The 27,623-nt window shown below is 37.8% G+C and overlaps 1 protein-coding gene across 1 annotated transcript in view; it reads right to left on the minus strand.

The window, feature by feature from the left end:
• Positions 1–27,623, minus strand: part of LOC145687829 (uncharacterized) — a 92,968-nt gene that overhangs the window by 11,513 nt on the left and 53,832 nt on the right. The window contains exons 8-15 of the mRNA XM_081761281.1: positions 22,933–23,782; positions 19,121–19,845; positions 15,337–15,398; positions 13,737–13,842; positions 9,655–9,852; positions 5,864–5,982; positions 2,944–3,116; positions 1,839–1,979 (exon numbers count right to left, since the gene is read on the minus strand). Of these exons, the coding sequence (XP_081617407.1) occupies positions 1,839–1,979; positions 2,944–3,116; positions 5,864–5,982; positions 9,655–9,852; positions 13,737–13,842; positions 15,337–15,398; positions 19,121–19,845; positions 22,933–23,782 (2,374 nt within the window). The remainder of the gene's footprint in view (positions 1–1,838; positions 1,980–2,943; positions 3,117–5,863; positions 5,983–9,654; positions 9,853–13,736; positions 13,843–15,336; positions 15,399–19,120; positions 19,846–22,932; positions 23,783–27,623) is intronic.

Consider the following 27,623-nt stretch of genomic DNA (forward strand, 5'->3'; position numbering starts at 1 on the left):
TCTTAGTTCTACGTTGAACTATAGAATTTCCTCCCGGCCTAGAAAAATACCCATTCCAACAGAGTTGGTAATTTTCGTAATTTCAGCCAAATTAAGGGTTCTTGTTTCTAATTTCTTTATTTTAAAATAATATTGAACGCAAACATTAAAAGCATGTTTGTCATTAACCTATCCGGCTGTGGAAACCTTCCAAAATTTCGAACATATAAAGAAATCAGAGATATTTTCAAAAAACGTCAGATTAAAGAGACGCGACATTTATTTCGCTCACACTTGTACATGCATGACACTACCACTATCTGAGAAAAGTTCAAATCAAAAATTATTTTACTTCGATATCAACGCAGTTTGAGTCTAACATTGCCAGCCCAGAAAACACTGTACTTATAGCCATAATAATTAAGTCCCCCATAGAAAAAACCTGTACTAAGGAATATAAAGTCCCTTACAAAATATAATTTTTCAAGATAGTAAGAGTCTGTCTGGTTCAAAAGGCGGAATATATGTGACTGTTTTCTATTGGTACACCTATTCTTAATCTCAACCATAGATGTATCTACTTGTATATCATTTTTTGAAGATGTCAAGAGTCTATCTCGTCCGAAAAACGCAATACATGTAATTATTTTGTATTGGTATACCAATTCTTAAACTGCGGCGTAGATTTCTAGTTGTAGATAAATGTTTAACGTTTCGTTAATCGATTAATTACTTTTGATTCCAGAATATATAGGACGTTTAAAGACAACACCGACAACGTTTGGGAGATGATTCCTGACCCCAAGATAAGACGAAAAGTATAGACCAACCTGGGTGCACATATGCTTCCTTTCGGAGTTGCGCAAAACATGAAAAAATGAAGTTTATAGGTCCATAGTTACGAAACTATGGTACCTACCGTAGCCGGGTCAAGACTTCACTTAGGAACTAATATGTGCGCTATCCAAAAATACATGTTTGAGAATCCTGCGGTACTTACGCAACAATTTTTATAGAGAGTTTGTCTACGTGCATATAATTTGAAGTACTAACCAATTATCTCTATAAAACTTATTGTGGAAGTACTGCATGATTCGGAAACATAGATATTTGGATAGGGCACATGGTAGTTCCTAAGTGAAGTCTTAACCCGACTACGGTAGGTCCCATAGTTTTGGAGCTATGAACCTTTAAAGTTCATTTTTTCATGTTTTTGGGCAGCCTATAACTTCGAAAGGAAGCATTTGTGTACCCAGTAGATCTATACTTTTGTCTTGTCTTGGTGTCAGGAATCACCTCCTAAACGTTGTTGGTGTTGGTTTGAAACACCCTGTATATTTAATTAATGACTTGAAAACAAGCTCTGTTGAATAAACTACTGTTTGCGTTCATGTTGCTTAGTTACTAAATTATAAAGGTAATAAATTCCATTCAATATTGAGTGTTAATGGTAGTACGTTTCATGTGCGTTGACAGTAAAAATATTGCAGTTTTCTAGCGAATGTAGCACAGCGGTGATCGTAAACTATTAGGAATCAGTGTTACCTACAGACGAAGTATTGATATTGTAATAAGAGAAGTATGTTGAACATGTTTAATTCCCAATTATTATTTGTTATTTTAATGATTTCGCTGCAGACACTTTTCGTCCTTTATTTGACCTTCCCCTAAAAAAATCAAGGACACAAAATATTGTACGAATTCAACCTAATTCATGGGATCGGGATCAAACTTGGAAAGCGTGTGGTGGAAGAGTGCAGAAAATATTTATATATATGCACACAGAGAACAACTGTACTCTGATAAGGAAACAATAACTCTACTCTTTAGTGTAATGATACAAAAGAAAGTTTACTCACTCAGCAACATTCAAATTGCGCCACACACTTCGTATCGCATCTTTCATTTCGTGAATGGTGCCTGCTAATTCATGACTTCTTTTCAGAATATTCTCTCGTTGACGTCGCCGCGACGAACTTTCTGATTCACAAAACGACAGGCTGCAAAAGAAAACAAGGAAAAAAAAAAAGAAAGAAAGAAGCAATGAGATTAAGCCATTCCTTTAAATTTTCTTTAACAAACACGAAGAATGAACAAGAGAAATTTAACCCAGAAATCATTGTAGAGTCACGTCCAAATTTGCTTTTTGGATCAAAAGATCCAATATATTTCAATCAAAAAATTTCTTGTACACCTTATATTTGGAGAACTACAAATAATGTAGCCAAAGCCAAACTATTAGTTAACTAAGTATGACGTGCTCATTTCGTAAAAATACGAAAATTCTATTTAGGGAGCGTTCAAAGATTTTGTAGCCCTAGATCCAAAAACTAATTATTGGGCAAGATCGCAACTTTTTGATAATTTTTTTTTTTTTTGTTTTGAATCGTTCCTAAAATTCTTGCTCTTTTACACAATCTGTCCTGTTTGTATTCTAAAGTATCTATTGTTATAGTTTGGAGTTCTCTGTCTTAAAGAGAATCATATATTTAAATTACAGACAGTAGTACTCAAATTGTTCCGTTTATTGTGAAGACACTAACGCAAGTAACGTTATCAGACAAAAAGTACTTTGGACGTGACTTTGCAAATTGTTTTAATTATAATTTTGTGCTGAAACATATATTATTCGGGAACAGTAAAAAAAAAAAAAAAAAAAAAAAAAAAAAAAAGTTATAGTCATCAAAGTTTAACACTCCTTACAAGTTAAAACATCCAATGGTAATGAAGTAAGAAAGTGGACGTAAATGGAAAGATATGAAGAATCTCACAATTAAGGAAAGACTGAAGCCTAGGAACCGGTGTCTCACAGATGAAATGGTATATATTGTTAGTTAAGAATTTTAAGTCCTACGGCTAATAATTTCAAACAAACCATATGTGTCAGACGTATTCTAAATCATTACTGATCCAAGCATCATTACTGAATAATAATAGTTGATACAAATTCTTGACTATACAAACCTTGGTAACTTTCCCGTTTTTAACCAGCTCTGATCATATGCAAACTCTTGGGAGCTTCGCAATTTCTCTGGCTTAATGCACTTGGGACAGATGTAATCTTCTGGAATCTCTTCTACTGTTTCACTTACGTACCCAACACATACTGAATGTTGCCAACACAAACAAACACCACACTGCAAAGAGAACATCATACGGAAATTGGGTAATTTCGAGTCTTACGAATTTGTTTCTTTTAGGTAGCAAGCTCAATCAATTTTATATGAAGTTTCTTCTCTGAAACACACATAAACTAAACAAATAATTGCTGAATAAATTGAGCAATTACACTAGTATTTCAATCTTCAAATAACATTAAATTAAAGAAACGTGTACTGAAGTGAGTTAATCCATTTGGAAACAACTGACAAAGAAAATTTATCGGAGGGAGTCCACTTTTGAACGTTACTGTAAATTAATATGAAAGGGTCAACAAAAAGAATAGGATTTTTATATCTATTCTTCTAATTTTAATACTGTTTGTTGTCTAATTTAGTTGCAGTAGTAAAGATATTTGAGAAGCACTTTGTAATGATTCTGAGGAATTTCAGAAAACGGAAAGAACTTTTCGGTATACTGTTCAATTTTAATGAAAATATAATTATATATTTAAGATAAAAGCATCGGGTATTGTCGCTGGAATAAACTGACTTACATTGGAAATTGAATGAGTTCACAATTTTGTCTTGTTATTCTTGTATATATCATATCCTTTTTTTCAATAAATCTAAAAATTGCTGAATATGTGGGAGCTGCGAATAAAGAAAACAGTTAATCGTCACATAAACAATTCACAAGAAAAATACGTAATAATAAAATATAAGCTAAACTTTTCCCTTAAATGAGCAACAAGTCAATATGTTAATTATCTTTATCCCAATCGTCAGGACAGAAGGCAAAATTAGTAAAAACACACGCAGAGCGTAAAAATTATATACGGTACCGTAGATGCGGGCTACTTGGACCCAATTTTGCAATAAATTCGTTCTTTCAGCCTATTTTCATTCACGAAAACTCGAAAGTTATTGTCATAACCCATATTAAGTGGAACTACAGGCTTTGTTGTACATATCGAGGACAGTTATAGTTACATATATTGAAAACAAAACACAGGCGATTATTGTAAAAAAATGGGTCCTAGTAAGACTCGCGTTCGGGCTACTTGAACCTACTCCCATATTTTCCTACAGAAAACCTTTGAAATCTGCTCTGAGACTAAGTAGGACGTAGGTGTTCCAAGAACAACACTTTTTATTTACTGCAAGAGAACATGTTAAGAGCTACTATCAAATATAATGGCTGTAATACCTGATTACGTTTTCTTCTACAGCTGCACAAGCCCTATCTATATTAGCAGCGAATCTAGTCGTTGACTGGAGGTGCAGTTTCTAAAATAACTTCACCCAATCTCGACTGGAAAGATTGTCTTAGAAAGCAATGACAGTTCTCCCATGCATGGCTAAATAGGACTTCACAATAAATCTGAAATCAAGCTAATTAACGAGGAATCCGAAATCACAAACTTTATCAAGATGACTACCGAAGGCTAATTCTTTTTCTTCAGTGAACACTTTCAGATGGCCCGGATTCTGCCTTGACCTGTTCTTTAATATTCTTTCTATGGTGGAACGACTTATCTTGAAGTGAGCTTCTGTTTCTTTTTGCGACATTTTCCCCGATTGAATTGCTGGTAAACATTCTTCACGCTCTTATGAAAAATCAGCATATTTTCGACCTGCAGGCAATCTTTTATATTGATGTACCATTTTCTACCGGTATCCTTAAGGAAATAATGAAGTCCTTACTTGTGTGACACGTGACAAAAGACCTTTATTTCTCATTAATAAGGATAACAAAGGATGGGGTGGGATAAAGATAACAAAAGATGTGGTGGGACAAAATATCCATGTTTTCCAGGTCATATGTACACACTTCATAAATAATGCAATTACGCACACATCTTACTGTATGTGAGAAAATTTACCATGTCAGTTTCATTAACCTATATGTAACTACTTATGTGTTTACTTAGCATTGGTTCCACTTCCTTGCAAATAGTGTCCACACATAAAAGTTTGGCGGTCAATAAATACACTCTTTTCGTCAACGACCTTTCTCACCGATGCTGCTCAATCGTAGCCTACCGAAGAACTAGTTTCAATGTGTGTACACCTGCATTATGATCCCATCTAACGGATCTAACTCTGAACTCACTCATTATTGCATTGCATATGGGACTTTAAACGATTTTTTAGTATGGGTCCAAGTAGCCCCTTAAGGGTCCAAGTAGCCCGCAATTACGGTATATTAAATGATATACACACACAAAAGAAAATGGGAAAAAAATAACTTATTTAAAACTAACATGACTGCACTTGGCGTGTCTTGTCCGCCGCGACGTAAATTGCTTCCCTTTCAGGTCTTTCTTGATTCAAGGGAACAAAAAAGTCTCTGGGAGTGAGGTCAGGGATGTATGGTGGATGAAGCAGTGTGCCAAGTCCTGTAAGGGACGTGATTCGACACAATTCCAGCGGTCCAGGCGGCTTCGACGAGGTCCCTTCACAGCTTTGCGCGCGGAGACTTTCAGGGAGCCTATGAACAATGGAAAACACGCTGGCATCGGTGTGCTGATGCCCAATGATCATATTTCGAAGACCTTTAGTTCGCTGTACAAAAATGTGTAATACATTTGTTATTCTGAGGCCAGCCTGTATGTCTGAAATATACTGACTTGTAGTTTCGCTTGTTGTGGGGAGCTCTTTAGCTTATTTCGATTTTATTTCTTATTGATTTTCGGTGCCTATGACTTTTGTTAAAGCTCAACGGTAAAAGTTTTCAAAGGTTATGACAACTAGTTCGTTAACAAATAATTATGGTAAATTACCTGAATCATGAGTCCAAATTCTGAATTGTCTTTACAAATACAATTGATAACATCCATCTCGTGATCGTCACTATCCGATTCATAACTGAAGTCTGTCTCCGGCGTAGAGCCTGCCACTCCTATGAAAGATAAAACAAAATTCATAATGTTAAAGTACATATACGACAATAGTCAAATGGTAATTTATCATATACGTATAAGAAACGGGGATTTGTTCATCTCTCATTTGAAAATGAAATCTTTAAGTTTTACGTCCCACGTTTATGCCGGCTAGGCTAAAGGAGACGGTGCTGATCAGAAATGAAAGAAACTGTGGAATGAATAAACTGGGAGGAAAGGGAAGAACCCCGAGAAAACTCACGCACATGGTGTTTGTCCACCACAAAGTTCACTTGGCGCGAGATGGGATCGAACCAAGGGCCCCATGTACCAGAGGTAAACGCTCTACCACTGAGCCACCGCGGCCCATCAAGGTTTCGGGACACAGGAAAAACTATATTCCGTGTAGTCCAAATAGATACTCGTAAATTAAACGTGGGAATTGGAAAGTGACAGATCAGTGGGAAGAAACAAAATATCTGCTCTTTAACGCCAAGTACTGTGCGTTGCTTGACTCTCGACCTTTTTAAACTGTTGAACTTCCGACCGACAATTTCTCATGAGACGACTCAGAAGATCAGAGTGGAAGGATTTCACTTTTGGAATGTTTTGCCTCGCACAAGACTACTGTAGATACAATTGTTCTGGGAGAGGAGAGGACCAGAGAAAACAGTGTGGTAGTCTGATTGTTTTCGACATTTGTTATATTCCACCCCTTCAAGCCAATCTCCCCATACGTTGAATTAACGTCAAAGTGACGTAACAATCAATGGAATTTCCACATAAAGTTGATTACTAACCGGTGACTTGTTAGTCTCTCTTCCGATGAAAGCAAAATTAATCGGAATTAAGAACGATCGCTTGATTGTTGTTTGATAGTCAACAAGGATAATTCGATCGCCACACGTAATGACGTAATACACACAATTTGTACAGAGTTACCAAATTAACGTATTAGGCCTCAATGTAAGCATGACTACCCAATGGCTCAATCATCGTTAGATCGTGTTCGATCGTCTAGAGTCATCGTTTGATCACCACGCATAATAATGTAATATGCATATTTTGTAGGGTGATTAACAAGCCGAAATGAAATGAAATTTTTGAGTTTTACGTCCCACGATTACGGCCGCTAGGGTAAAGAAGACGGTGATGATGAGAAATGAAATGAATGAAATGGTGGAATGAAGAAAGTGGGAGGAAACGGGAGAACCCTGAGGAAACCCACGCACACGGTGTTTGCCCAACACAAAGTTCACTTGGCGGGAGCAGGATTTGAACCCGGGACCCCACATACCAGAGGTGAACGCTCTACCACTGAGCCACCGCGGCCCCATGATTAACAAGACGAATTCCGATCAACTTTAATTCAATTGGAGGTTACTAATTAACTTGTTAACCCTAATACAAATTTATGCTTATCGTTTGATCACTACGCGTGGTGACCAAACGACGATTCTCGGCAATCAAACAATATGATTCAATTTCAATCAATTACGCTCACATGGAAGACTAAGAGGTTCACTTGTTTAGTTTCAAAAATTATGCGTATTACGTCACTACGGGTGGCCACCAAACGCTAGAGCCTTTCTATTTCAAGTGTGCCCTCGGAAAATATGTGAAACACACTTCGGCCCCACACTCTTACGGACGAAATCTTCCCTTTGCTTTGGGGAAACAAGTGAATGACCTTGGCTGTGTTGCTAATTTGTCATTCAGTCGTTTGGCCTTGGAGAGCGAAGATCACAGGCTCCTTAGAATGGCTAACAAGACAGTGTACAGCAAAGTCCGTGAAATAATTCATTGCGGCAACGCTTGTGCATCTAATAATTGAAAGATCTCGGCCGCAGCAACTTTTCCCTCCTCTTTAGAGGGAGGTACGTGAAAACACACATCGACAACAGCGCCAGCAAGGGTACAGTTGAAATAGAAAAGCTCTAATTGTTGGCTACCAAACGACGATCAAACGATTTGGTCTAATTTCGATCAATTTTGCTTCCATGGGACGGGTGAGGCGGGGGCTAAGATGGCAACCAGAATTTTTTTTGGTGATCCATTCTTTCCTTGCTTTTTTTTTTATCTTCATTACTTATTTTCTTCACGGTAGTAAGTAGGCCAGCATTTATGAATGAACTGATTAACTTCTTCCATTGTTGGTTCTTGCACTATCGTATCTACTATCTTCTTTGCTCTTCAGCTTTCCTGTTTTAAGTGTTTCATTTCAAGCTCCTGGGTAACTTCGAAGGTTCTTCCTTTGGTTTCTGAACCTTTTCCCAGTGAGAATGTTCCTGGTATCTCTGTTGATCTCCTGGCACTTTCCAGTATGCATTAGTTCTATATCATGCAGTAAAAGTGACTTAAAGGTTTTACCACACTCCACCTTAAGATTTTAGGTTGTTTTTGGCTGTAAATGTACCTGAAATTTCAGGCGAAGTTCATTAAAAACTGACACATACTCAATTAGTTACAAATCATTTTTATTAGTCATGAATTACACACTTCTTCATTGTCTGTTTGGATTTATTACCAGATCTACTGTGAGAGATATCATTTCTTACTGTGATTTTTTTTTTTTTGCATGGGTCTTTTTTTTATTTACTCATGACCAAATCAAACCAAACCATTTAGCGTAACAGCCCATTTTGTGGGCCTAAACCTACTCCAGCGCCATCTGCTAGCGAGCGACTGAACTACATCCAGCCTGATGATGAGCACGTGGTCAGAGCGCTGCGACGCCCTGTCCCTAACAGACGCACCAGGAGCTTTCTAGACCTAGTGGTTGTCGTCTTGTTTTCACATGACTCCCCAGTTGGCCTCACGACGCTGGGTGGACGCCAAAAAGTAGGAAGCGCCGGCCGGGAATCAAACCCGGGACCACGTGGAGGCGAGTCCAACGCTCTAACCGCCAGCGAGCCTAGTGGCGAGCACGTGGTCAGAGCGCCACGACGCCTTGTCCCTAACACATGCACCAGGAGCTTTCTATACCTAGTGGTTGTCGTCTTGTTTTCACATGACTCCCCAGTTTGCCTCACGACGCTGGGTGGACGCCAAAAAGTAGGAAGCGCCGGCCGGGAATCAAACCCGGGACCACGTGGAGGCGAGTCCAACGCTCTAACCACTAGACCACGATGTTCCCTAGTGAAATATTATGTTTGAGCCTAAGCCTGCTCCAGTGTCATCCGCCAGCGAGCCTAGTGGCGAGCACGTGGTCAGAGCGCTGCGACGCCTTGTCCCTAACAGACGCACCAGGAGCTTTCTAGACCTAGTGGTTGTCACGTCTTGTTTTCACATGACTCCCCAGTTGGCCTCATGACGCTGAGTGGACGCCAAAAAGTAGGAAGCGCCGGCCGGGAATCAAACCCGGGACCACGTGGAGGTGAGTCCAACGCTCTAACCGCCAGCGAGCCTAGTGGCGAGCACGTGGTCAGAGCGCCACGACGCCTTGTCCCTAACACATGCACCAGGAGCTTTCTATACCTAGTGGTTGTCATGTCTTGTTTTCACGTGACTCCCCAGTTGGCCTCACGACGCTGAGTGGACGCCAAAAATTGGGACACATCGACCGGGAATCGAACCCGGAACATGACTCCACCGCTGTAACCACTGGACTACGCTGTGCCTTTTTTTTTTTTATTTCACTCATACAATGAATAATGTTGAATATAATTTCTAATGTCTACGGCTTTACTAACCAGATCGTGTGTCTTCCAGTGTCTCGGACCTTTCCAGATGAACGAGTGGAACTCTCTTGTCACGCAGGATTTTCGTGTAGCGAGCTGGCAACGTGAAGCGTTTTACTAGCTCCAACACAGCTGACTTTTCCTTAGCCGCTACCATTTTCTGCTCTGCAGCCTTTGATAGACTCTGAGAAGTAGCCGTCTCTTCTGCACCTTGAAAAAAGAAACAAAGAAAAAACAAAAACAAAAGACAATATAATTATATTCTACTTTTTGAAATCTATGAAATCACTTGAATAGGATCAATGCTGTTTTGATTCAACTAAGAAAAGTGTGGTCAATTAAACAAAACATAAATGATTTGAACTATCCACAAAAGTTGGACTTCCGAGCTCCCTCGTGACTAGATTGATATTGTATGCATCTTTGGCGTGGGAAGCCCGGATTCGATTCCCGGCGGGAGCTCATAGGGTTCGCATCCCACTTTAAGCTGTAGCTCCATGTCTCATATACCCTCGATGCTGAATGGGACCCTAAACCCAAATTCAATCTAAGGAATTGCACGTTTATTTTAATTACAATGGTTAATCGACATATAATCTCTATAAGTGGCTGAAAATTAATGATTTTCTTCTAAGCAGCCGTTTTCACCCTGTGTTTGTCATTACATGTACTTTATAATCAGCTATTGATATCTTCGGTTGTCTTTTCATTTGATCAACAGCCTTTCAACATATTGCTTTCCTTTACCACAGATAAACAAATGAAATGGTGAAATGTAAAAATATTGAAAACGACCGACATTAGTGTCGAATCATTAGTTTTCGGCGTCGCTACGTTACTGATGTCGTTTAAGTCCAAGTTCAGCCCCACTTGCAAAGGTTAGGTGGGGGAGGTGAAAAATGACTGAGATTTGTATCGAATTCATAGTTTTCCGGATCTGGAAAAATGTCTGAGCTGTTTGAAATGGCTTTTGAAGATAGATAGTACACTTCAACCTGATTTTTTTTAATCATATCAATTTCATTAAATGCGTATTCTGTGGGGGTAGGGTGTTTCGATAATTATGCTGAAAGTAGAGTATCTTCTATATTCTTATCATTACATTTGCATTGAAATAAATGTTCTAAGGAGGAAGAGATTTTCCTTAAACTTATTCTCGCCGTGCGAAGAACGGGCATTTCAGCTAGGGATATGGTGAAAGCAACCTAAGAGTTGCATACACGAAATTTCAATAAAAACATCAGATTATAAGAACAAGAACAGGATTGTGAAGGCATTTATGAGAAAAGCATTTGACTTGAGAACAAAACGTTATCGGAGTTAGTGATACGAGCTTTTGCCTAGTCTCATTAACAGTGACAATGTAGCATTCAAGGGAAAAAATATAAAATAAACCGTTGGTATCTTTCTTACAGTAACAACAATAATTGCCTATAAAAAGTCTTTCAGGATTAAAATAGGTTTAATCATTTTGAGAAGGAGACTTCACACCAATGCAAGAATATAACAAACTATACATCACTATATGAAATTGTGTTCTTCTGATCTTATGTGCCTAAAGAGATACAGAACACAATGCACATTAATCCACTATGCCAAAATACAGTTCAGGAGTTTTTTTTTCCTAATGTTATATTGTTTAATTCCTTAAGTTTCTTATTCACGTGAATTATTCAAATATCATTAAATAATGTGACGAACGAAAATAATCGTACATTAGATCTGGTTCTCTCTAATATAACGAATATAGAAGTCAGTAGGGAATATTGTCCACTAATTCCAGAAGATGTACACCATCCATCCTTAGTAATAAACGTGATGCAGCAGGGGACCGCGAAGATTAAAAAGAAAAGTAATATATCAGGATATAATTTTAGGAAAGCTAATTTCTTAGAGTTGTATCTTGAATTCTCATCTATTGACTGGAACTGCCTAAAGAAATATGAAAACGCCAATGACCTAGTTGATAATCTCTATTATATTATTTATAGTGTATTTGACAAGTGCGTGCCACTTAAAAACAACTCAAGAACAGCTTATCCGTGCTGGTTTACACATGAAATTATCAAAAAAATCAAAACTAAAGCAAGGTATCATAAAAAATACAAATGTAATAAAGAAGTAAATTATCTCAATAAATTCAATGAATTGCGTAGGGAAATAAAGAAAGAAATTAAGCTGGCATACAGAGCGTTCATACAAGATTCTGAAAATAACATTAATAACAATGCTAATGAATTGTGGAATTTTATAAAAAATAAGACTAAGCATCTTCTTGGGGGGAAATTAAATTATGAGGGACGCGACCTTTATCATAATGATGAAATAGCCAATGCTTTTGCACAGTATTTCTCGTCAGTATATGTGCCAGATACAGGTTTCACTGACATTCCTACGAACAATTTATTAACTTATGTAAGTAACAAACTAGAGTCACTTACCATTGAGGAAATCACTCAACCTGAAGTAGTAATGGCAATCAAAAAATTAAAGCCCAGAACTGCTGTTGGCCCTGATGGAATACCTCCATATATCATAAAGGGTTGTATAGATGCGTTTACATATCCGCTAAGGATTGCATTCAATCTCGCTTTAAAAACATGCGTTTTTCCGGATAAATGGAAATCATCTATAGTTTGCCCAATACCAAAAACCAATGATAAACACGTAATAAGTAACTACCGGCCTATATCAATTTTACCTACTTTTGCAAAGATATTTGAACAAATCTTATACCGACGGATAATTGACCACATCCAACCCGTAATCTCACCTTATCAACATGGCTTTATCCCACACAAATCAACAACAACAAACCTTGCACTTATCACAGACTTTATAGCAAATTCGTTAGATGTAGGATGTCAGGTTGATGTAATATATATAGATTTTGAAAAAGCATTTGACAGAGTCAATCACAAGGTATTATTACATAAGCTAGGCGAATATAATTTCTCTTCTCCCTTGATCAAGTTCTTTTCATCATATTTAAATAATCGTAAACAAACTGTTATCTACAAGGAATATAAATCATCTGATTATATTGCATATTCTGGAATTCCCCAGGGCTCTAATCTAGGTCCGTTATTGTTCCTTTTATTCATTAACGATCTCCCTGATCATATATTATTAAGTAACAAATTGCTTTTTGCTGATGACCTCAAAATATACGGTAGGATAAAGACCATCCATGACTGTCTCGATTTACAACGTGACATGGAAAATATTGCTAATTGGTGTTCTCTTAACAAACTTAATGTAAACATAAACAAATGTAACATTTTATCGTTTACCAGAAACAAAAGTCAAATAGAGTTTGATTACTCAATGAATCAGATCTTACTAAATAGATTAAATTCAGTCAAAGATCTTGGAGTTATATTTGATACGAAACTGACATTTAATAACCATGTAGAGAACATAGTTAACGAATCTCTCAAGATGTTAGGGTTCATAATTAGAACTGGAAAGGAATTTAACAATAGTACTACACTAACAAAAATGTATTATGCCTATGTCCGATCAAAACTGGAATATGCTGCTGTGATTTGGAACCCATCACAACAGCAATACAGACACCAAGTGGAAAAGGTCCAATCTAAATTTATCAAATACTTGATGTACAAGACAACTGGAATCTATCCATATTATGAAAATTATCTAACATTAATAGACAACTTCTGTATCCCTACACTTGAGCAAAGGCGAAATGTGACAGATTTGATTTTTCTCCATAAAATAGTACATAACGAATTTAATTGTACGGATCTCATATCAACATTAAATTTTCATGTCCCGACACTTAAAACTCGTGCTAATAACTCTGGTCTGTTTTATTGCAAAAAAGCAAGGACCAACGTATTATTGAAATCACCAATTTGGAGAATGTGTTCTACTTACAACAAAATATGTATCAAACACAAAGAAATTGACATCTGCAATATGAACTCTAGGTTTAAGAAAACTATTGTAAATGTATTATGTAATACACCAACACTATAATTGGGCTTATGCCTGTTGTGTTGATGGCAAATAAATAAATAAATAAATAAATAAATAAAATAAATAAATAAATATAAATTTGTGTTACTTACCTTGTCGAAAACCACCTTTGAAGCTTCCTTTCTTTTGTCGTCGGCTTCGCCACATGTAATCAGTTTCATTGTCTCCTCTGTGCGGTTTGTATTCTTCACGACCCCTCTGAATCAGGAAATATGAAACAAAAGCATGCAGTTGTATAAGACTACAATAAAAAAATCAATTAACAAACAGTCGAAACCGGCTATAGCAACATCACTTTCTACGACGTATTGGGTATAACGGCGAAATCTAATGGTCCCGTCTAAACCCTATATAAACTGTAGTTAAAATATCGCTCAGTACGACATATCGTATAAAACGACTTATTTTTATCACATAATCGGAGAAATGTATCAGCTATAACGTTCAATGTTGATTTTTGTTTGTTACGTGTTTGGATACTGTTGATAACAATGTAAGGTTTATTTTCGAACTCTTTGAGTTGATTTTGAGTTTAACGCCCCGTTCAGCAGCGAGGCTATATGAGACGTGGACCTACTGATTAACGTGGAATCCGAACCACATGAGCTCTCACCGGGAATCGAACCCGGGTCTCCCGCGCCAAAGGTGCGTACGCTAACCGCTTAGCCACGAAGGAGCTGAGTTTCAAACTCTTGTTTTGCTTATAGTATACAACACATACAGCAAGTTTAAAACATCTAATTTATTAGCCAAGACCGTGTATGACGTTATTGAACAATTTACACTGTTGTTACTTTTTCTCTTATTATAAGATTTTATATTTTACTGCCATACAGTATTATTGCTCTATAAACATTAGAAGAAAAAATCCTTCAGTCCCACTCCACACATATTGAATTGTATGTACTGTATTCAAGTTATTTTTTTTTTAAGTTTTAGCTTCATTCTGTTCATTAACTATGTAAATGTCTAAAACTTAGATACGAAATTTTGAGCAAAAAAAGACAAAATCCGGTTTGTGCGACTATCGGCTATAACGACCATAAATTTGAGGTCCCTTAGGAGTCATTATAACCAGTTTCGACTGTATTTTCAAACAAAATTTTCCAATCAACATATACACATAATTCAGTACATTTATATAGACCAAGAAGCTTTATCTGTAATATTCACTTATACAATGAAAGCTGTACTGGTCAGTAACTACCAATTTAAAAATCTTTTATTGTTTGTGCCGAACATAAGAAACGATTTTCCTGAAAAACTGAAACTAAGCATCACAGCTAGTGATTTTTTTACAAAGCTTAAAACACTATGTTTCCAAACCACTGTACAATAATCCCGTGCGTAAGATGTATCAAGAATGGAATCATAATATGTCAAAAACAAAGTCAGACTTATGAATCAGTGTATTTTCAGAACTTAAGGGTCAGCAGGATTCACAACAAATACGCATTTTGTTTTCACAAATTCACCTTTCCCCAGTAAATACTTTTTCTTTTTGCTTCACGGACGTCTCTGTCTCTAGTTTAAAATCTTCACTCTTTTACAACCCCTACACCACTGAAAGCATGTTGCATTCTGTAAACCATAAATTAACAGATCAAACTTGATATGTTCTGGGGTACTGTCTTGCTGCATCTTAAGAGCTTTCAGATGCACAGTTGGGAAGTAACATCAGCCTTTACTTACCTTTGTAAATCGAGTGTCAGCAGAAGTTCCTTCATCTGATGAACTCATCAACGTGCTAAAGCCTGAAACACAAAATTTGCAGAATATAATTTGTCTTTGTTTCTTACAAAGCAGTGGTACTTTGAAAACAACCGTTGTCAATTGTAACCAATATTTAAAAAAAAAAAAAAAGTACACAACGTTATTACATTAACGTTCGCATTTTACATGAATTCTAATAATAAAACATATGCTTATTGCGTAAATATTTGTTTATCCTTGACAATGATTTCGGATGATTAGCCACCAACCTTCATCTGGTCAATTTCTGTTAAGTAGATTTAACACAACCCTATGTCTTGTACACCTTTCGTAAAGAAGAGGTCTGAGCGGATTCAGTAAAATGAAATCTTTCAGTTTTATGTCCCACGGTTATGCCGGTTAGGCTAAAGGAGATGGTGATGATGAGAAATAAAGGAAATGGTGGAATGAAGAAAGTGGGAGGAAACGGGAGAATCCCGAGAAAACCCACGCACACGGTGTTTGTCTACTGCAAAGTTCACTTGGCACGAGCTGGGATCGAACCAAGGACCCCATGCAGCAGAGGTGAACGCTCCACCACTGAGCCACCGCGGCCCCTAGAACAAGTAAGTTAATCACAATTGTTATGTTCTACAGGGCGGTCCAGGGTGTTACCTAGTTGTGAGTTGGCAACACCGCCGAGAAATGGGAAAGGGGAGAGTGAGATGCCTGTCAGCCGTTAGCAGGTGGCCTTGGATTCAGTTGACAATGGAGCGTTGGCCGGTACAGGAGCGCGTGTTTTGTGTGGAACAATTTATAGAGCAAGAGTCCATTGTTCTCGTACAACGAGCATTCAGACATGAGTTCGGTGACGAGAAAAGACGAGGAAATGTTCCATCAGGGAAAACCATACGCAGGTGGGTGTCACAGTGGCGCACTAGCGGTAATGTGGGTGACAAAATATACACACACGTAAGAAAACAGTTCGTACACCTGTAAACATCGCACATGTGCGGGAGGCAATTCTTGCCAGTCCAAAACGTTCAGCACGACATTCCCTTACATTAAATCTTCCTCGGAGCAGTGTTGGTCGAATGCTGCGAAATGAAGTTTCACCCAAACAAAATGAGGGTGCTACAGGAATTATCAGAGTCAGATAAAAGAATGCGAGTTCAGTGTTACCAAGCCGTATTGGAATTAATTAACCAGAACCATAAAATTCGTGATTCAATTGTCATGACTGATAAAGCGAACTTCTTTTTAAAAGGGTATGTGAACAAGAAAAACTTCAGATATTGTGCACCTGAAAATCCATGCGTGTTTCTTGAGAAGCCACTCCACAGTGAAAAACTTGTTGTGTGGTGTGGGGGCTATGGGTGTTGTTGGGCCGTACTTTTTTGAGGATGAACATGAGCAACCTGTTACAGTGACGGCGAACAGATACACAAACATGTTGCAAAATTTCCTGCTCCCACAGCTACGTCAGAAAAAGGTGAATATAGGGTCTGTGTGGATTCAACAAGATGGTGCAACAGCCCACACAGCACACCAATCGATGGCAACTCTCAGAGCCATGTTTCCTGGAAAAGTGATATGCAGATTTGGGGATATTCCATGGCTTCCCAGATCCCCGGACTTGACTGCCCCTGACTTTTTCTTGTGGGGGCATTTAAAGGACAGAGTGTTTAGAAATCGGTTGCATACACTGGAGGAACTGAAACACAGGATTCCGGAGGAAATATCCGTCATTACTCCAGATCTCTTACACAGAGTAATGGCTAGCTTCTGCAAACGTCTGACCCGTTGCATTCAGAAGGATGGAGGACACTTAGATGATGTGATGTTCAAAAAATAACACCTCACCTAAAAATCCAACTGAGTGTTGTAATTATTGATAGGCAATACATTCATGTGTCTATGAAACACTGTGTTTTATTTCAACATAAAATAGGGAAACCGAAAATGAACCACCCTGTATTACAAGGACAAGTAAGTTGCATTTATCTGCTATCCCATCTGTAGATGTGGATACTGATAGATGTTACTAATGCGAATGTTATTTTGTATCCGTGCAGACCTTTATAACGGACGCAAGTTTACTTTAGATAAACAATAAAGTAAATAGCACCTATCAAATGTTAGACGTAATATTTTCTTTTTGAATCAAAAGATCCAATATATTTCAGGCAAAAAAAATCTTGTATGCCTTATAACTGGAGAACTACATATAGTGTAACAAAACCCAAACCATCGCTTAACTCAGTATGATGTGCTTATTCCGTTTAAAAAAAAAAGACCGTTCAAAAAGTACTGGTCCCTGATCCAAAAACTAATTATTGGCCAAGATCGCAATCTTTTGATGCATTTGTTTGGATCATTCCTAAAATTCTTTTAAGTTTAACCCCGTCCCATGTTTATGGACGGAGGTTAAGGATGATGGAAAGATGGATGACAATGGTGGAACGACGAAAGTGGGAGGAAACAGAAGAATCCCGAGAAAATCTATGCATATGGTGTTTGTAAGCTCACTTAGTGGGAGCTGGGATCGATCCAGAGATCCCACACAATAGAGATGAACATAAAAGGTTTACGTTCGATCTACATTATAGAAAAAGAACAGATGAAGTTTGGGATCTACCCGACCAAAATCATTGTCGGCGATAACGTAATATAAGGTGAGCCTGCATTTTCGTAAGTAAACACTTTTAAAAGTACGTAGCAAGACTTGAGAAACAGATACTTCGCATGTAGATAAAAGAAATAAGTCAACATGGGTCACTAAGTACTTAATTTCTGAGATATAACGAGCTATTGTTAATCATTGCCTCTATGTTCAGTAATTCATATGGAGCTGTGCTCAAAAGTGGATAATTTCGGAGTTATAGGGTGCCGAAAACATGAAACAAGTGAACTTTAAAAGTGCATAGCTCCACTACTATGGAACCTATCGTAGTCAGGTCAAGAGATCACTGAGGAACTGGTATGTGAAATATTCAAATATCCACGTTTAAGAGTGCTCCAGTACTTGCACACCAATTTTTGGAGAAATATGTGGAGAGTGATCAAGTACTCCTATAAACAGTCTGTCTAAAAATGATTGCGCAAGAACCGGAGGTTCTGAAAGATGGATATTTGGATAGTTCATATACTAGTTCCTCAGTGATGTCTTGACCTGATTATTGTCAATAATATATATAATGTCGATATCAGTATAAAAGGCATACAGAGCGGTTTTAAAAATAACATCGCACCCTATGACATTGAAGAGTAAATTTCAGTTTTCTATGGAGATGAATAATGATTACCACAAAATGAAGCAGCTTGGACTTTTCTAGCTTAAATAAAAAGTGGCTAACTTATTATCAATTAAGACACTTGAAAAGCTATCTAATACAGGTACAAAAAAAGTACTCTACTTAATCTTCTCCACATTGTTACGGATTCATTTAAAAATACAATACAGATAACAGTTATGCACACTGATATTTTATTTCCTGCATATAGACATCATAAGACTTTTCTATTAAACTGTGTCTTCAGAATGTTGACAGTAAAAACTGCGAAAATTCGATTATTTTTTTTTAATGAATCGGTAGCAATTGGTACAAGAAAAGCAAAGTAAATCACTTTAAGCTTATTTACAGAAAGACGTAAGTTTTGCCACCATCAATCTAATACTCAATTTCTCAACTGTTTCTAGTACGCTTCAGATAACAGTACGTTTGCTACCCTAACAGAAAAACAGAAAATAAATTGTGTAAATTGTACATTCAAAAGTACTTACTCTTCATTTTGTCTAACTGGTTAGAAGAAGTAGTGTGTTCAAACTCCCTCTTATTCCAATGAGAGCCACTACACGAAATGTTTTTTGATTCATACACGCGGTCTCGACACCCATTATCAAGAGAGCGTTTGGAGTGAGAAAACCCCCCAGAATATTGAGTTTGTGATGAAGAAGGATGATTGTCCATATTATCGCGTTCGTTTTCTTCATCAGACTCACGCCACACAAGTTTTATGTCTTCCTCATCGTAGTCATAATCCATATAATCCGTCGGTGAACTCAGCTCTTCCACTTTCACTTCAATGTCGAGTTGGAAGTCCGCGTCTGCTGTAGGTTCACGAGACACCTCATCACTTGGATCATCTTTTTTCGCTACCTCACTCGCTTTCTCTTGTTCACAAGAGCGTTGACTAGTAGCACTACTATTCACAGAGACTTCCTCTGCTACACAACACTGACTTTTAGTTTCTTTCGAGCTTGTATCACAGTTTGACTCACTCATCATATTCTCTTCCGTATCACTGCTACTGTCTTTTTCTGGACTACCTTCTGGAGTTAATCGTGGATGCAAGGTTCGAATCGTGTTTCTCTCTTGAAACCTCCTTCTCAAACCGCCTCGGGTTCTAGCACCAGACAATACTGGTGCAAAGGGGGACGCATGGAAAGCACCATCCGAAGAAGTACAAGGACCTGTAATGTCAGGTAATGATGAGTCCTCTCCAGATCTGAAATGTTGAAACAAACACAATCAGAATATCTACGTTATCTACAGAAACTCTTTTACATTATAATATTTCTTCCGTTGTTTGAACATTGAAACTTCAAATCTAGTACAAGTATTCATACCTTATTTTCATTTCCCAAAATATCCTAGAAATTAAAAATAACTCTTTAGTTTTGTAGTACTTACAATAAACTATGACCTAAGATTGGACCGGAGGTGAACTTCTCTGTCAAATGAGCCTTACAATGTCAAAATTCTTCATTAAAACAAATCACGAATAAGCAACACCTTAACAATCGACAGGGCTATGACCATATTGCGAGACAGAACTTGAATGATGCACTGAATTCTATTAATGAATAGAACTATTTGGTCTAGGAATTAATTCGTGCGGGTGGACAAGAGATGGCGCAACGAACGGAGCGTCCCACAGTTCCGTGTATCCACACATGTGTTGCAAACCCCTGTCATCGCGTATCGTTCGTAGTATAGGGCAGTGGATTAAAGCGTCAACAACACCAGTTTGTAGTTAAGTGAACACAGCGCAATTTGTGCCTGATAAAGTGTTTTTTCGGGGTGTCCTGCTGCATTACTTTAACATGCAGAAAAGTGCGACTGAAAGTCATCGTATTTTGGTGGAAGTGTATGGTGACCATGCTCTAGCTGAGCGAACGTGTCAGAAGTGGTTTGTACGGTTTAGAAGTGGTGATTTCGGCTTGGCAGACCAAGAGCGAGCTGGACAGCCAAAAAAATTTCAAGACGAAGAATTGACAGCATTGCTCGAGCAGGATTCGTGTCAAACGCAGGAACAACTTGCAGCAGCATTAGGCGTTGATCAAACAACAGTCTCCAAATGCTTGAAAGCCATGGGAATGATTCAAAAGATGTCACATTGGGTTCCACATGAATTGAAAGACAGAGACGTTGAAAGACGAAAAACCATTTGCGAATTGCTGCTTCAACGACAGAGCAGAAAGGGGTTTCTGCATCGAATTATTACGGGTGATGAGAAGTGGATCCATTACGAGAACCCTAAACGAAAAAAGGCCTGGGTGAAACCAGGTCCATCACAACCAAAACGAGATATTCACTGTGCAAAGGTTATGCTGTGCATATGGTGGGATATGAAAGGTGTGGTGTACTATGAGCTGCTGCAACCGGGTGAAACTATGAATGGAGAACGTTATCGACGACAATTAATGCGTTTGAAGCAAGCTCTGGCCAGAACACGACCAGAATGGGAGAACAGACATGATAAACTTATTGTTCAACATGATAACGCTCGCCCACATGTCGCAAAACCGGTCAAAACCTATTTAGAAAATGTCGGATGGGAAGTTTAACCCCACCCGCCGTATTCACCAGACGTTGCTCCTTCGGACTACTACTTGTTCGATTGCATGAACAACGATTTGATTGGACAGCGGTTTACTTCTTCAGAAGATATCGAAACATGGGTCTCTGACTGGATCGCTTCCAAGGATGAGGACTTCTTTCGCCACGGAATCCGTACATTGCCTGACAGATGGGCGAAAGTGGTGGCTAGCGATGGACAATATTTTTCTTAAGGTATTTATGTATTTTGTGTTTGTACTACAGCTTCAATGTGTGCGTACCAACCGCACGAATTAATTCCTAGACCAAATATATTGTATAGAATTTTATGACAGAATAGAACTCTATAGGAACTTACAAGCATATCAGAACAACCAGAAGTTTGATTTACGGGTTGGTCGTTGAGAGCAGCAACAGACTGACAAAAAAATATTACTATAGTCTGTCAGCATTCTAGCATGCTACATAGTATTTTAGTCTTCTTTGTTTCCTCGTTCATTTCTGATAAAATGTTTAGCACAGAGGTTTAGAGTGTTTTCTTTTCATTATTGAGCGATACTGTTTTATAATATAGATTATATACTGTAGCCCTATAGCTCGCGAAGAGCTGTAGCCCGTACAAGAGCTTTTTTAATAAGGTAATGCATAATCAGCACCCTCACCCATTATTTTCCTAGAATTTCTCAAACGGAAGAACCCCGAAAAACACAATGTTGTCGACCAGAAACTAACTGGGCCTGGGATTGAGCCAGGAATCCATATACCAGAGGTGATCGCTGTACCACTGAGCCACCGTGTCCTTATAAGCACAACTGAAGAGGGCACGCAACTCTTCTGGAAGTTACAATGAGATAGGAAGGCTCAGAAGCAATTTATCAGCAACATCGAAAACTTCCGTTCTGTTTAACAGAGATGCCCACTTCCCCTTGGTTTATGAAGAAACCACCTTAATTCACATTTTCCCTCAAAGAACTCTAAAATTTATTAAATAATTTTGATATCCTCCCAAACATATGTAAAGCCATGATACAGTAGACTCCCGAGTATCCGGTCTAGTTTTCTTTTATCGTAATTACATGAGGAAGGGAAGGCGTTACATTGGCAACATTGCCAAGGCATTGGAAGCGAGCGTCTGCTACGATCCTCCTACGTGTTGTGTGCAAAATACAAGTTGTGACAAGAAAAGAGCAGCGTTCTGCTCCTTGTTCATTGTTTTGTCACTGTGTAAAGAACCTCACAATACAGTACGTTTTCCGTTGTTCCTAATTATAACTGTACACTACGTACAGTACCATATTCGTAAATTGTTCTTTGGGTATGTTTAATGTTCACGAAGAAATAAGTTCATAGAACTCCGGCCCATCCGGATTTTTCGTTATCCGGCCTGCCCTTCCGCCGCATTAGGCCGGCTACTCGGGAGTCTACTGTATATACAAAAAGTAATTATCTTATATAAATTACAAACTTTTATACTTTTTTTTTTAAAGATAATTACAAACTTTTATACTTTTTTTTTTTTTTTAAGTTTTAACCTATTTTATCTTGACTCCTTGCATCATAACCTTCCCTTTGTGTAGACAACCCGGTTAATAATGCACGTGTTAAAATTTAGTGAACATTTGCGACTAGGCCCGAACTGAACCAGGGTATTCAGCTTATCGCGCCAGTTCGTTAACTACACGGTACGTTGAAGACCCAGGTTCGATGTTTGGACCAAATATAAACTTGCACCCATTAGTATGTATTACTTTACCTTTCATACTGTTGAATTTTTTCAGTTGTAACCTGAGATGATGTACTAGGAAGGACTGCATCTTGTATTGTATGTGAAGTCTGTGGGATATTTCTAACAGAACTGGTAAAACTCTTCACTTCAGGCACTTGTTCACTGAGGAACCTCTGAAAAAGGAAACTATCGTCTGTTGGAGTGGAATGAGCTTTATCCGAATCATTACTCTTTGTTCTTGATTCATCTGCATTATCACCATCGCTTTTTCCGGCCACTTGCGACGTTCCTATAAAACTTTCACGTTCACAAACATCTTCTCTATCAGTCTTTTCATCATCAGTAACAAAAGACCCACTGGGAACATCACACGAGGTTTCACTAAAACTGGTAACTACATTGGTACTTCCACTATCACACGAGAAACTACTATTAAAAATGCTTCTAGAAACGTCACTAGAACATACTTTGGTATCACATACCAATTTAATGTCGCCTATAGACATCGGTTCAGTAACTGACTTCCCATCATCATCATCGTCGACCTGGCTAATTGTTTTAATATCAAGATTCGTCAAAAGCAAACAACACTCGACTACTACGTCATCGGACGGATCGATACCGAACTTTTCGGCTCTTTTTTCATTGGGCGTCTCTACCACATCACTTTCACTACTGGCCTCGGACTCGGATTCACCACCATCACTTAGGAACGTTTCTGTCCTCTCTTGCACTGTGGAGAAGTCCACAATATTTCTTTCCTCTAAAATATCGTCACCTAGGTCAAAGTCTTCCATATCCGATAAATCACTTGTATTAAAATCAAGTTTCTCTGTGTCACCTGATGCACAGCTCTCCTCATCTTCAAACTGCGTCCCTGGAAAAGTAATAAGACAATTTTTCACAACGAATGTCGAGTAACACAGGTAACAAAAGAATTTGTAAAGGAAGCCAGTCACTTGGTATTCATATACACTTTTCAAAAACTTACGCACTATTTAAACCTTGAGAAAAGCCTGTAGTAGATCTAAGTAAAACAACTTAGTAAGAAAAAAAAATAAAAAAACTTAATTAGAAATAAATAAATACATAATAAACATTGAATTCTCGAAAGCCAAATTGAAGCTTCTTCGATATTTAATACTTGTAATTACAACAGAAATACAAAAATTTGTACCCTAACACGTATCTTACACGAGCTTACTGGCTGTATGATTGCGATTATATTTTGGCTCCTTGTACAACAACTCGGGTCAATAAGTCCAGCACAGATTATTGCTATTCGTGGGGTTTTACTTGAAGCTGAGTTCTAATTGTTTAATTAATAGCATTTTCCAAATACTAGGAGTGACAATTTGATCCCCAGAATCGGCTGTAAAAATAAAGATTTCTTTATCTATACACTAGTAGCTGCTATGCTCTCAACTTCAAAGTAGTTTGTAATGTGACGCATTTTGCTAGACGACTCCAAATACATTTGTGGAGTTCGTTTACCGAAATAATGCGCACTGGATGTCCGGAATGTCATTCAGGTTGTGTTTTTTTTTAAGACGGTTTTTAATTTTGGAAACACCCAAAAGAACATAGTGCTAAGTCACAAGAATAAAGGGAAGAATGTTGCAGGAATTATGAAGATGTATAGATATTGACAGGGCATAAAGTGTTTATATTTAGTGAATGTGCTGTTGAAGAATTAAGTTTCTGTGATTAATCTTCGCTACTGTTGTAACCATGATATAGAAATGAAATGAAATTTTTGAAAAATGAAATGAAATTTTTGAAAAATGAAATGAAATCGTTAAGTTTAACGTCCCACGGTTATGCCGGTTAGGCTAAAGGAGACGGTGATAATGAGAAATGAGTGAAATGGTGGAATGAAGAAAGGGGCAAGAACCCCGAGAAAACCCACGAGCACGGTGTTTGTCCATCACAAAGTCCACACGGCGCGAGCTGGGATCGACCCAGGGACCCCAAGCGCCGGAGGTGAACGCTCTACCACTGAGCCACCGCGGCCCCAGTTGTAAAACCAGTTCTGTAATGGTGCTGACATAAGAAAAGTGTATGGTGAACCTGATTAATTACTTACAGATGATGTAGTCTATTACTAGGCACAATCACTGACAGTGAGCTCATTATTAGTCTAGAAACGCTTTAGTAATTGTAACAGCTTTCATTTTATAACAATATCACCTGTCACTCATTTTCAGCCAACAGTCTAACGCGCGTACATGTTGTTTCTTCCGGTACTAACTCAGTTAGTCTGCGATCAAGTTAAACGCACATTTGAATGTGCTTGACTCCAAAGATGATTGTGCAACTTACCGCCCTAGACATTCCGCGGACTCAAGTCCGTCCTCATACTAAGGAGTTATTGTCGAAAATCAAAATAGTTCCTGTTCATCTCTCCAAAGATTCAAAAAACGAAGTGGAAATTACAATAAGAGGGTACTCTCTATCACTTGAAAATGGGTGCAATCTGACGATTGTAAAATAAATAAATAAATTAAATAAAAGAAAAAAAACTTGAAGTCCAGATAACGTGGGTTCCTGCAACCACGGCGTGGCGTGTCCTCAGTTGCGAATCGAAGAGACGACCTATAAACATGGACATTAGTTGTGAATATATTGAATAAACAGTCGCAGACGGATAACAAGCGGTGATCGTCCAGCTTGTGGGGTTGGCGTGAGGCTAACAGTCTCATCCTGTAGAAGTCATTTGTTTAGAAATATTCACAAAAGCCTTGGACCAGGACTGATAACTTGGCACAACCTCAACGAAGTAAAATGGACATAAAATCTGGAACATGGAATAGAAGAAGTCTTTATAGTTCTATAAGGCAGGCGCATTAAAATCCGTATCAACTGAGTTACATAAATATAGGATGGACCAAATAGGATTTCAGGAATGTAGTTGCTAAGAAAAGGGAACGGCGCAGATCAGAAATTTTACGCTCTTTTACGGGGATGGAAATAAAACAACAAGGGTCGGTGATGCAATATTGTTGTTCTATATGTGGTTGTCCCCAATAGAAGACAAGGATGACGATATAAAATACAGTTTTTATAAAGTACAACGTGTATTTGAGCAACTCACGCGATACCATATAAAAATTCTATTAGGGGCTTTCAATGCGAAGGTAGGACGAGGTAATATTTTCAAACCGATTATAGGAAACGAAAGTCTGCATAAGGAAAGTAATGACAACGGTGTTAGACTCGTGAACTTTGTATCAAAGAACATTATCGTGAAGAGTACAATATTCCCATATCATGACGTTTCTAAATATATATACTTAGACCTCACCAGATGGAAAAACACCTAATAAAAATTGATCACATTTTAGAGAATAGAAGAAGACAGTCTAGCGTAATTGATACTAGGTCGTTTAGAAGAGCTGACTGCGACCACTACTCTAGTAGCAGCGCTTTTAAGAGACTATCGTTGAAAAATGGAAATACACAGCAATTGAAACGGAGAGGTTTAATTTAAAGAAATTAGAGGAGAGGGAAATACTAGATTGAAGTTCGAACAGATTCTCGGTTTTAGGAGGTCAGAATTTACTAGTGTTGAAGATACTCGGATTGAAATTAGGGATAGCATTAAAGTTTTAGCAAAAGAAAAATTGCAACACGTGAAATACGTAGGAACAAACCACGAAATGCACTAAGTTACTAAAGAGAAGACAGTAAAACTGTGTTGGTGACAAAGTTCAAATGATAGAACTGCACAAAATTTTGTTGATATCAGGCAGGAAACTTAAAGAACTTCTAGAACAAAGAAACGTGATTTTTTAAAGCTATAATATTGAGCTTGAAAATAGTATTAGAAACAAAAAAACTTTCTTTGGACATGTGTCAGGGAAATAACAAATATAAAAAAAAAGGCTATTAACATTACGCTTCTATATTACTGAAAGCCGGCGGAACGATTCCCAATGATGCGGATAGGATTTTGAACGGAAAATTACTTTGACAATTTGCTTAACACGCACGCAACCAAGAAATAATGTTCACGAAGAAAGTGGAATGCATACAGCAGAACCGTATATTCCAGGTTAACCGAACAGACTCATTTTCCTCATTTGGAGCAAAAAAGAATTGTCACAATAGTGGAAAGAATCAATTACTGTCCCAATTTACAAGAAAGGAGACAAAACTGTTGTAGCAACTTTCGAGGGATCTTTGTTTTGTCAACATCTTATAAAATCCTTTCAAACATTGTTAGCAAGATTGATCCCACCCGCAGATAAAATTATTGGAGATTATCGGTGCAGATTTAGGTAAAATTGATCAACTAACCCTCAGATATTTACCATTCGTCAAATACTCGAAAGGAAATGGGAATACCATACCCCAGTACATCAATTATTTATTGATTTTAGAAAGGCCTACGACTTGCTTAAAAGGTAAACAATGTACAGCATTCTTACTGAACTCGCTATACCGAAAAAGCTAGTTAAATTAATTAAAATATGTTTAAATGAGTTCCAAAGTAAGAAAATATTTGCCCACGAGCTTTAATGTCAAGAATGGTCTGTAACAAGGAGATATGATGTCGCTATTATTATTCAACCTTGTACCCTATAAGGAAAATCAAAGATAGCAAACAGGGCCTAGAGCTGAATGGTTTTCACCACGTTATGACGTATGCTGATTGATGATATAAATTTAATAGGGGATGATAGGAGAGCAATAGAAAGAAATGGTGAGGTTTTATT

Source organism: Thermobia domestica, chromosome 6 (genome assembly GCF_964235325.1).
Source record: "Thermobia domestica chromosome 6, izTheDome1.hap1.1, whole genome shotgun sequence".
Taxonomy (NCBI): domain Eukaryota; kingdom Metazoa; phylum Arthropoda; class Insecta; order Zygentoma; family Lepismatidae; genus Thermobia; species Thermobia domestica.